This window comes from Littorina saxatilis, linkage group LG1, assembly GCF_037325665.1.
Source record: "Littorina saxatilis isolate snail1 linkage group LG1, US_GU_Lsax_2.0, whole genome shotgun sequence".
Classification (NCBI taxonomy): Eukaryota; Metazoa; Mollusca; class Gastropoda; order Littorinimorpha; family Littorinidae; genus Littorina; species Littorina saxatilis.
Window position 1 is genome coordinate 13,086,316 of NC_090245.1, and position 12,735 is coordinate 13,099,050.

The 12,735-nt window shown below is 42.2% G+C and overlaps 2 protein-coding genes across 2 annotated transcripts in view; both read left to right on the top strand.

Moving 5' to 3' along the window:
- Positions 1–12,735, top strand: part of LOC138962256 (deoxynucleoside triphosphate triphosphohydrolase SAMHD1-like) — a 285,667-nt gene that overhangs the window by 18,730 nt on the left and 254,202 nt on the right. The window lies entirely within an intron of this gene.
- Positions 3,562–12,735, top strand: part of LOC138965362 (uncharacterized) — a 66,962-nt gene continuing 57,788 nt past the window's right edge. The window contains exons 1-7 of the mRNA XM_070337531.1: positions 3,562–3,594; positions 5,017–5,177; positions 5,514–5,772; positions 6,178–6,327; positions 11,173–11,220; positions 12,037–12,201; positions 12,519–12,610. Coding sequence (XP_070193632.1) covers positions 3,562–3,594; positions 5,017–5,177; positions 5,514–5,772; positions 6,178–6,327; positions 11,173–11,220; positions 12,037–12,201; positions 12,519–12,610 — 908 coding nt within the window. The remainder of the gene's footprint in view (positions 3,595–5,016; positions 5,178–5,513; positions 5,773–6,177; positions 6,328–11,172; positions 11,221–12,036; positions 12,202–12,518; positions 12,611–12,735) is intronic.

Genomic DNA, 12,735 nt, shown 5'->3' on the forward strand with positions numbered 1-12,735 from the left:
TACACAAGTGTATGCGTGTTTAGGTAGTATGAACGCTATCACGAAACAGTCAGCGGCCGTAGCAGAGAAGCGCGGCGGCCGTATCAGTGCACTGTTGGTGGCCGTAACTGCTAGCACAGCGACGCGTACCTAAACAATACACGTGCTCTTTTCCTCAGCCGATGAAACAAACAGACTTGCATATTGGGACACTGCTATTAATCCTCATGCAATCATGAATCCGCTGAGAACAAATCAACTTTTCTGGCTTCGATAATTACGACACAGTAATTATTAGTTTGGAAGTTACACACTTTTCGCGCTCGAAACCTGGTTGACTTCCGGACTGCAGAATGCTGCCGTAACACACGGCGTTTTTTTCTGCCGTAACACTTCCCCCGGCGTGTTATTTCTTCTCAGAAGTTTTTCTTCTTCTTATTTTTTGTTGTTTAAAGATATAACATCATTTTTATTATTAGATATTTTTCATTGCAGGATTTTCCTCAAACAGATCAGCATCTACGAACATCGGCTGAAATGGCGGGAGCTGGAGGAGCATTGACGCCAGACACAAATGACACACTCTTGTCGTTAATAAAGAAGGTGGCGTCATATCTAGACAAACAACAACAGCAAGATACCTTGGTTGTTGAAGGACAGCAACTCGATGAACTGCAATCAGCTATGTCCCGACTAGGTAAACATTTATCTTATTTTTCCCCCTGAAGTTTGGTGTCCCTCAGGGCTCAGTTCTGGGCCCATCCTTTTTACGTTTACATACAGCCCCTTTCGCAAGTCATCCAGCGACATAATGTTTGATTTCCACAAATATGCAGATGACACGGGAATACAGAAAGCTGCCCCTCCGGATGATTTCCAAAAACTTATTGATGAGACCACACTGTGTGTCCAGGACATAAAAAAAATGGATGAACAAAAATAAACTGAAATTAAATGACGACAAAACATAAGTCATGGCTGTAGGCAGTAAAAATAGTCTGAAACAGGTATCGACCCATAATCTCGCCCTTGGTGAAGACTTTGTCCCATTTCAGTCTGCAGTAAAATACCTGGGAGTCTACCTTGATCAGGACCTCTCAATGAACAAACAAATTTCCCACCTCTGTCGGTCCTGCTACATGTATCTCCATTTACGCAAGATCAATATTATTCGCCCACTCCTCTCAGTTACTTCTACTATTCAGCTAGTCTCCTTTCTTGTCCTGTCTTGGCTTGATTATTGCAACTCTGTTCTTTCTGGGGACCCTCAACCCTCCTCAGCCGCCTCCAAAAGGTTCACAACTGTGCTGCTAGAGTTGTACTTCGTAAGCGCAAATCACATCGCGCCACACTTCTCCTCAAAAGCTCCATTGGCTTCCCGTTGATGCCAGAGTGGAGTACAAAATTGCATGTCTCTCGTTTAGGCACTTTGAGAACACCCTTCCCCCATACCTATCATCAGTACCGAGCATCTACGAGCCCTCTCGCTCGCTCAGGTCCAGCTCTGAAAAGCTCCTCAAAGTACCAAAATTTAAACTGGAAACGTACGGAAAGAAATCAGGCCCCTTCTGTTTGGAATTCACTGCCCACTGACCTTAGCAGTTGTTCTTCCCTATCCCAGTTCAAATCAAAACTAAAAATACATCTTTTCCGCAAACATTTACCGTGAAATACATTTTTAAGCTTGGTCCGTTCCTGGTGGTCACTTTTGTCCCATGTGTTCTGTACATGGCTTTTCACGTATGTGTTTTGCGCGCGCTTTTTGACGCTTTGATGTGCGCGTGAGTGCGTATGTTTGTGATAATGTATTACAGTCGGAATCGGTTATAACGTAGGTCGGTTTTAACGTTCATTTTATTTTTTCCCGGCCAGCGGTGTTCTTATTTATCACTTAAAATGAATCGGTTATAACGTAACCGGTTTATAATATAACGTAGACCGGTTATAACGTATGTATTTGTTGTTCCAACGCCAGAAAAAGAACTGGTTATAACGTATGCTAACCAATTGATTATCAAACTAATTTTTTTTTTACAAACTTTGAAGGACATTTTCTCGAAATTGCCTTTTCCGTTTTTTCACTGTAGCAAGATCTAGATGTGGCACTTTTCAGCACTTGTACGGGAATGTGTACGAGTAACGTCATCAAATCTATATTTACGTCACGCTTTAGCCAAGATCTGCAGTCTTGGTGGGAGCAAAACAAGTATGATTTGGAACATTCAGGTGACCCGCTCCAACAAAAGGATTTATAACACAGTCGCTGAGGCTGAACACGGATAACAGCAATACTAAACGAGCCTTGGCCAAAATTTGGGATTTTGATATTTTTGCATTTCTGCAATCTACTAAATGTGGTTCATCTATTCTGTAAATACACATTTCAGAAATTCACTTTGCAAATATAATAAAAATGAGGTTATATAGCACTAAAAACCTAGTTGCTAGGGATTTTTGCAAATTTACTCATGTTACCTTCACATCTGCTTTTCTCAAAATAGCCGCTGGACTTTTAGCAAACTTTAAATTGCTATATCTCATCAATATCGAACAATAGACACTTATTTTAAAGACTATCTGAAAGCTGGTTATCTTCTCTTTCAATAGATACCAAACAGTCCAAATTAAGAAATGACTATTCAGTTTGTTCATTAAAGTTGTCATTAAAATCGAATTTTCACTAACAGATTTAAAGATTGTATTGTAATCTGTATCATCTCTTGAATCAATTAAATATATATATATATATATATGTTGTGATTGAATAGAAAACAAGCAACAAAATCGAGAAAATCCGTTTTATATCAATTTGGTTTATTAGTCTTGTGTTACCACTGTCTCGGCCTCAGGGTTTCGGACAGCTTATTATTTACTATTTGTTACAAGACTTTGTGAACAAATGGAGTGCGTTTATTGTCATTGTGTAAAGCCATCAGATTAATACATTTATTGATTTCACTTCAAGCAACTTGTTTGTAGTTGCTGTTGTAGTTGTAGCCACTCTATAAAATAGCCGGAATTCTGGCTTCCAGAATGGGAAAATGCACTTAATTGTGACAATTCGAAAATAGAGTGAGGAGAAAGAAATAGTGGAATCTGATATAATGCATCTTTTTTTTTTCTTAGAGAAACAATAGAAATGGCTAGCGCTACACTTAGGCTACCACATGCCTTGGAACACATTGAGTCTTTTAGAGTCGTGTGTAGAAGAGATTTCGTAGAGACAGATAGCTGGCCAGTATAATAGACGAATTTGGAAATAACTCTGTCGGGTTTGTACTGGTTGAGAAAGAATGATTACCCTTGCTTTTGCTCTGACAAATATTGACATGTGCTTCCTGTTCACGTGTTTGAGACACATCCTCTTGCTAGTGACTGGCCTGTAAAGTTTCCCCACGTGACTTTATTTCCCACGTGATACTTTAAAAGGCCAATAATTGAATTTCTTCTTAGAATAAGCTGTACTAATTTCGCGCATGATTTCCACCACTTTCAAAAGCACATAGAAATATTGCGCGGCATGAGTTTAACTATTGAGAAAAGAGGCTGACCCCATAATGTTGTTTTTCTCACACAGAAAGAATGGCAAGTGAACCAAAAGACTGCACTGCAAAGGTAAGAATTAAAACTGTAGTGATTCTTCAACTGAGATGTCTTGGCTGTTTTTCAGATTTGAAGTACAATCTTTTACGCCGCTATATCGAAATTATCACAAAGAACTTGCCTTGAAACTTTATAAGTGTTTGTGAGTGTTGTTTTTGTTTCTGTCTTACATTTTTGCCACTGAGAGTGGTAAAATTCCCATTCATTTTACGACCCACTTTACTTGCCCCACACCATATCACGCAGTTTCTGGAGAAACAAAACAAAACCCAACGTATAAAACATACATTGACCGAATAGCCCACCCATCCTCCACATTCACACACACACACACACACACACACACACACACACACACACACACACACACACACACACACACACACACACACACACATACACACACACACACACACACACACACACACACACACACACACACACACACACACACACACAAAGAAAGTCATGTCATAATTATTAAGTATTCAAAGTCTGAAATTTGGAGATTCGCGCAAAACTTTGCTTCGCATTTATTTATTAAGGAGATTTCTATAGCGCATAACTAAAAGCACTATGCGCTTTATGCGCTTCGCATAACGGAACGTTTCACTGAATGTCATAATGTTGACAGTACGTGATCTGAGTTTTATATTAAACCGTTTATAACTGTCGACTGTGTGTTGGGGAATTATGAACATGGCCAGGAAAGGTAAAAAAACTGACAGTTAGGTGGAAACAACTAACTGCACAGGTGAGAAAATCTAAATAAACTCAATCTTGGGCAGCAACAGTATCTGGGAGAAACCAGTGAAATATTCCATAACGGTTCAAACGGCTTGAGTTGCGAGAATTAGTGACAAACAACTTAGATGTATATAGAAAGCCTCGACCGGTTGGAGCATCAATTTCCATTCTTCGAGCTAGACTGTCAATTACGATTTTACGAGTACGACTTTTTAATGTACGTATTTTAAACAATTCGAAAACAACGACTGTTTGGTTGAAGCTGCTTGACCATCCCAGTCCCGACATCTTAACATGGTATGGTTTTATGATCAAATTCGCAGCGCATTTCCAGTACCAATGAGTCAAAAGCAAATATTTTGGTAGCTGTTAGTCGTCACTTTGTATGCCTTGCAAGTCCGCTTCTTGCAGAGCTTGTACATATTCGCTTTCTCGCTTTCTCGCGGCCTATTTTCAGGTATAAAGAGCGAAGGACACACAACTAGATACTAAGAGTTTGAAAGGCTGAGGCACGTAAAAATATTTTGTATTGATTTTTCTTTTGAGCGATCCAAATGCGCCACTCTATATTTATGTCTTCCGATATACACTACTTATAGCATCCCCCTGTATAAACACCATCACCTCGTATAAATTCCCAGTTTATCGGAATACATTGAACAGTCTTAACCAGTCGTTCTGTTGTAGGTGTTCAACGACCCAATCCATGGAAACATGGGGTTCCCCAGTCTGTGTGTAAAGATCATCGACACTCCCCAGTTTCAACGTCTGCGCCACATCAAGCAGTTGGGTGGTGGCTATTTTGTCTACCCTGATGCCAGCCACAACAGATTCGAACACAGTCTTGGGTGAGTTTGCGCTGTGTGTGTGTGTGTGTGTGTGTGTGTGTGTGTGTGTGTGTGTGTGTGTGTGTGTGCCTGTGTTTGTATGCATGTGTTTTTGTGTTTGTTTGTGTTTGTGTGTGTGTGTATGCGCGAGCATAATTTGAACACGCATGTTTTGTGACTAAGTATATGCAACCAGACAAACACACACACGCACGCACGCACGCACACACACACACACAACAACAACAAAAACACACACGAGCAGAAGTACGCGGGGAGACTTAAAAGGATTTCTGTTTTTTGTTTTAAAGTGCATGCCTTTACCTTTATAATTTTTAAGTTGAACTTTTTGTTCAGGGTGTGTCACCTGGCAGGACTGCTCGTGACAGAGCTGCGAGACAGACAGCCGACGCTTGAGATCACGCCGCAAGACGTCCTGTGTGTTCAGATTGCTGGCCTTTGTCATGACCTTGGACATGGACCGTTTTCTCACGTTTTCGACAACAAGTTTATTCCTGCGGTGGAAAGAGAAAAAGAAGAAGAAAAAAAACGAGAGAAAGAAAGAAAAGGAGAAAAGGAGGGTATTCCTGCGGATAAACAAGAGGAACAATGGAAGGCAATGCTGTTTTTCTTTTTCTTCTTTCTTTCTCGAAGGCTTACCATATTTGGTTAGCAACATATAAAGTTATATTCTGTTCAAGCAAACAAAGAAACAAATAAATAAATAAACAGAATCACGAACAGTCGGTTACGGACCCACAGAAAAAGCCTACTAAACAGAGAGATGAACAGACGAGAGAAGCAGGTCAAAAAGAATAACCAGATATGCAAATAAACAAAAAAACTTGAAGAGTTATGGCGTGTTGTTGTTCCTACTACGTACTATTAGTGCAGGTATATAATCTGTGGCAACACATGATTTGTAAGGTTGTCACTGAAAATCTAGACGTGTTTTCTTTTGTATTACAGAATACTTAAACTTTGCTGTAGTAATTGTTTTCTCTTGTAATTTGGATTTTAGCACGAGGACGCATCACTGGCTATGTTTGACCACATGGTAAAGGAAAACAAACTGGAACGAGACTTTGACGATTGCCACTTGACGGCCCCTCACAGAGAGTTCATCAAGGCTTTGATTATGGGAAAACCAACAGATGATCAGGAAAAAGAGGTGATTATATTCTTCACAAGACTCGATCCTTTGCCTCTGTTAGTATAGCGGGTGTGTATTCCTTGTATTTCTCGGTCCAGCAACGCAGCATATTTCTCTCGCAACAGAGCCTCGATCTGAAGTGCTCTGTTTTATTTACACAGTACATTGAAATAAATTCTGCAAAATTATAAATGTTGAGCCACGATCGTCTTGCTGGTATTCATATACAATAGATACATTTTTATTGTGTCGGTAAGTGTTGATGACAACTTTCTACTTTTTTTCACTACCCGAAATGCACAACACATTTACCTAGCTATTGATAATCAATCTGAGATCGATTTGACATCAAAATCGAATCGGCGGCCACTGAGGGATAAACAGTGTGTAACTCTATAACAAACACATTCGACGATCAATTCCAATAACAAAATCGTTGTGAAACAAAGCCTACTCGACAAGAAAAAATAACAAGTTGCGAAAAGCGAATCCAATACATTTCGTTAATAATTATGTAGGCCTCACAGAATGAAAATGATTTTTTTGAATAAGCTAATGCATGATCTTTGAATATAAGGTATCAGACTTTTACACAAGAATCATCCCCGAATGAAGTAGTAAAATTGGACCACACACACACAAAAAAACCCACGATTTTGAGCTTAAATGACCCGATTACAATTTCGGGTACTTTATAATAACATGTTGACTACATGATGATTATGTATCCGAACAATTTGGTGCTAAACAGTATGCAGTTTTTGTCCATCTAGTCGACCGGATACTCTCACAATTTCGGCTACTTTATAATAACATGTTGCCTACATTATGACTATGTATCCGAACAATTTGGTGCTAAACAGTATGCATTTTTGATTGATGATATGTATAAATACTTTGGTTTTCTCAAAAATGCAGTCGCTGGGTAGATCCAGCGACAACATCCGCAATCACAGTGTTGGCTTGTTTCATAGTATGATTGTGTGAAGTGGTTGTTTCCCATGGGTTGTTAGCACAAGCAAATTCAGAACATAAATGGTTTTATGGGAAACCATAAATATAATTTATGTGAAGGAATGGTGGACAAGAGTGGTGAACTGTTGAGGAATTCTCGTTTCGTACCCAATCCGAAAGTTTCATACCAACGTTTGAATACCCATAAGGCAATGCTTCCTTCCACCTACAACTGGGCAACAAGAAAGAACGCTTGCACTCAGTCCGGAAAGTTTTCCACCTCAACCCCGCCTGCCACCCAATTTTTATTTCTCTTGAGTGTGGGTGTGGAATAGTTGCTACTGTTAAGAAGCCGGTTCTGCAAATTGAGTACAAGGGCACATTTGGTGGCTTGCATTTGGTCTGCAGATGGGGCTAGTTACAATAGCAAGATAGTTTTTTAAATTGATATGTTAATAACACATAAGGTTATGCAGACGCCTATGTCCCAGAGTGCTTCCACCCAACCCGATGTTTGGGTTCTGTGAAGTGTTAATTGACCTGGTTGACATCCAGTACATCCACCAAAATAATTCCTGATTCTCTGAAATGTCAACCCAACAATTCGAAGATATATGGCCCAAAATGCCTCCACCAAACCTAGTTTGGACTCAAGGCGCCAACTCCCTTGCTCCATAATCAGTACCTCCACTGGCAACTTAGCACCAGATTCTCTGACTTATCAGCAAGACCCGAAAATTCCCTGCTCGCTAATCAGTACCTCCACCGGTAATGTAATACCGGATTCTCTGACGTAGCGGCAGACCCGGACAAATCACCTGCTCGCTAATCAGTACCTCCACCGGCAATGTAATACCGGATTCTCTGACTTAGCCGCAGAACCGGACAAATCACCTGCTCGCTAATCAGTACCTCCACCGGCAATGTAATACCGGATTCTCTGACTTAGCCGCAGAACCGGACAAAACACCTGCTCGCTAATCAGTACCTCCACCGGCAATGTAATACCGGATTCTCTGACTTAGCCGCAGAACCGGACAAAACACCTGCTCGCTAATCAGTACCTCCACCGGCAATGTAATACCGGATTCTCTGACTTAGCCGCAGAACCGGACAAAACACCTGCTCGCTAATCAGTACCTCCACCGGCATTGTAATACCGGATTCTCTGACTTAGCCGCAGAACCGGACAAAACACCTGCTCGCTAATCAGTACCTCCACCGGCAATGTAATACCGGATTCTCTGACTTAGCCGCAGAACCGGACAAAACACCTGCTCGCTAATCAGTACCTCCACCGGCAATGTACTACCGGATTCTCTGACTTAGCCGCAGAACCGGACAAATCACCTGCTCGCTAATCAGTACCTCCACCGGCAATGTAATACCGGATTCTCTGACTTAGCCGCAGAACCGGACAAAACACCTGCTCGCTAATCAGTACCTCCACCGGCAATGTAATACCGGATTCTCTGACTTAGCCGCAGAACCGGACAAAACACCTGCTTGCTAATCAGTACCTCCACCGGCATTGTAATACCGGATTCTCTGACTTAGCCGCAGAACCGGACAAAACACCTGCTCGCTAATCAGTACCTCCACCGGCAATGTAATACCGGATTCTCTGACTTATCCGCAGAACCGGACAAATCACCTGCTCGCTAATCAGTACCTCCACCGGCAATGTAATACCGGATTCTCTGACTTATCCGCAGAACCGGACAAATCACCTGGCTAATCAGTACCTCCACCGGCAATGTACTACCGGATTCTCTGACTTAGCCGCAGAACCGGACAAATCACCTGCTCGCTAATCAGTACCTCCACCGGCAATGTACTACCGGATTCTCTGACTTAGCCGCAGAACCGGACAAATCACCTGCTCGCTAATCAGTACCTCCACCGGCAATGTACTACCGGATTCTCTGACTTAGCCGCAGAACCGGACAAATCACCTGCTCGCTAATCAGTACCTCCACCGGCAATGTACTACCGGATTCTCTGACTTAGCCGCAGAACCGGACAAATCACCTGCTCGCTAATCAGTACCTCCACCGGCAATGTAATACCGGATTCTCTGACTTATCCGCAGAACCGGACAAATCACCTGCTCGCTAATCAGTACCTCCACCGGCAATGTAATACCGGATTCTCTGACTTAGCCGCCAGACTGGACATCAGCATAAAGTGCCTTCAACCATAGCAACCAGCCACAGGCAATAACTGAAACGACAAAACCACCATGAAGGTGAACACCACACATACATCTTGCAACTTGGTTCAGATGCAAGAATTTATCTTCCTGTGCTGAAAACAAAAACAAAACAAAACCAATACATTCAACGACAAATACACACTATCTGCACCTGCAACTGACTCAAAAACAAGCCCGACTGTGGGTGATAGCTCGTCTAAGAGGCTTGTACCAACGGGCATTCCCTGTTGTTGCTAAATGTACTCCGTCGTCCAAAAAATGTCTCCGCAGGCACTGGTATTTTGAACCGCTTTCCTGTGGGAAAGAGACAAATTCATGATTCCAGAATAACACATTGCTGCAGTCAGCAGCGCCCTGTCGAATTAGGTTGTTGACCTCCAGTGCAGCGGCGTTGTAGTTTGGGTCAAACCGGTATGTGTGATACCCCCGCGACTGAAAACGAGGCATTAACTGACACACGATAATGTTCTTGACCCCTACTGCAGCATTCTGTATCAAGGAAATACCTGCAAGTAAATGCGCGGAAATCCCCTCTGGCGAACTATCACCAGAAACATCGTTGTCGCCTATCATCAGTATCAAAAGCTGCGGTGCTCCAACAGCGGCCAACGTCTGACCTACGTTTTTTTTACCAGGTCTCCGATCTTCCAACCCCCTTTTCCAAATACATTGACTTCGCAGGTCCCGAAACCACATTTTTTCCCGACACCTCCGTGTCCTTGTGAAGAAATTCGCCGAATCTTCGAGCGAAGGAGTGACCCAAAATCAGAATTTTGTCCCAGTTTGGCTTCTGTCCCCGATCGCGTGGGGAAGCCATAGCATCAACCATTATCGCGTGGCCCCCGCCGAACAAAGGATCGTTTTTGCTTCGCCCAATTCAAAGGAAAATTGGATGTAACGATCGACATGCACAATTCTCACTGATAATACATCAAACAACAGAAGAACGCAAATTGATACTCAACACTGTGATCCCACGATGAAAACGCAGGAAAAACCAAAAAACTTTGCGGACTCGGAGTGCAAGCGTTCTTTCTTGTTGCCCAGTTGTAGGTGGAAGGAAGCATTGCCTTATGGGTATTCAAACGTTGGTATGAAACTTTCGGATTGGGTACGAAACGAGAATTCCTCAACAGTTCACCACTCTTGTCCACCATTCCTTCACATAAATTATATATGTTTATTCTTCTTTGGTACACGTTAAAACACGTCACAACATACAAACATTCTCGCCGTTAAGATGTAAACGATTCATGCTATGGTTATTTAGTCTTTACTCAATACGAAAGAGAGGGCGAGATATTGAGATAGAGATTGAGAGAGAGAGAGAGAGAGAGAGAGAGTCGAGGGAGAGAGAGATGGGGAGGGAGAGAGAGAGAGAGGGAGAGTGACAAGGGAGAGGGAGAGAGAAAGAGGGAGAGAAAGAGATAGATGGGGAGAGAGAGAGAAGGGAGAGGGAGAGAGATGGTGAGGGGGAGAGAGGGTACAGATGTCGTATTAATCACTGTTGTTTTTGGAGAAACTTTTTTGTCGATTCTTGTTTTTGCTTGAACATTTTCAAGTAACTGCATAGTGCATGAATACTACCAGACTTCAAGACATTCCCTTTACGAAGTTCTTCAAAATTGTTTGATCAAATTCAATGTAATTGGTGGTGAAACATATTTCAACTCATCCTCATTTTTTGTTCACAGTTTTTGGCGGGCGGTGTGTGCACACAGGAAAAGGCCTTCTTGTACGAGGTATGCAACAGAACATTCTCTTCAAAGCAAAATGTTTTATACGGAAAATCTCTACGCCCAATATATACAAGCCAACCTGCTTCAACGTTTCGTGGATTATTACAGACGTAATGTTGTCAGATTTTAAGGTCTTGTCCCCTATCGCCTTAATGTTGGCAGTAATGGTTAGCTGTTGTTGTTGTTGTTGTTGTTGTTGTTGTTGTTGTAGCCCTACAATTTAACTCTTTCTCTCTCTCTCTCTCTCTCTCTCTCTCTCTCTCTCTCTCTCTCTCTCTCTCCTCTCTCTCTCCTCTCTAATTCATCTATCCATATCACTCTCTTCCAGCCCTCTCTCTCTCCCGTCCCTCTCTTATCCATCCTCCCCCCCCCCTCTCTCTCTCTCTCTCTCTCTCTCTCTCTCTCTCTCTCTCTCTCTCTCTCTCTCTCTCTCTCACAGACTTGTTAAACTTGACACGTTTGGCCTTGACGACCTCACCGAATTTACACATTCTTGCTGACTTGAGCCCAAAGCTCATATCATTATCGCGGAGTGTGCAAATCAGTAGCAACTACAGATAGCAGCAGCAACAGCAGCAGATTTCTTTGAAACTCAAACAGAAAATGGAAAAGTAAGTTATTGTGAGCGGTGAATGTCATGTTCACATAAAGGGCTTTGTGAGACAGATTAAAATCAACCATTTTCAACGTTTGTTTTGTTGGTTAACGAGGCTTATATGGGCCTTTAAAGTCAATGGTCAGATTGGAACTGAATTTATCGAGTAATCATTTATGGAACTGAATTTATTGAGTATTCATTTTGAGCTGTTTAATTTTCAGATCGTGGCCAACAAGCGTAACGGGGTGGATGTGGACAAGTGGGACTATTTCCAACGTGACTGTCATCATCTGGGCATGACCAGCAGCTTTGACCTGAAAAGATTCATTAAGTTTTCCCGTGTCATCACTGTTGATAAGAAGAGTCAGATTTGCTACCGGGACAAGGTACACCTGCACCTATAAACCTGGTGTAATAAACACTAACACTTTTTTAAACTCTGACTGACAAATTAAAATTTTTGTTTTGATGGGCTTTTTTTGTCTCTGTAATTTCAGTGTGCAGATATTTGCACACGAGACAAAAAATACACGCACACTTTACGCTGTGGTTTGCCAAAACTGGTAAAAGACATCGTTTTGGTCTGTGCAAGCTTGCGGATTGAACAATCCGTCATTCAGGATTGTAAAACAAAAACGTGAGGCACTCAATCTCCTCGCTTTTTACTTCACCCGACTAACTCAACTTGCTTGCGGTGTTTCAGGAGGCTTTCAACATGTACCAGCTGTTCCACACTCGCTTCACGTTGCACCGCAGAGCATACCAGCACAAAACTGTACAAGCAGTGGAACTCATGTTAGTATATACCGTGAACTACCTTGTAAGCAGCGCCCCCCGCCCCCCCCCCCCCCCCCTTGTGCACCAATTTCGATCGAAAGTAGTGGGTGGGCGTTTACTTAGTACAGTGCCCTGTGCAGGAT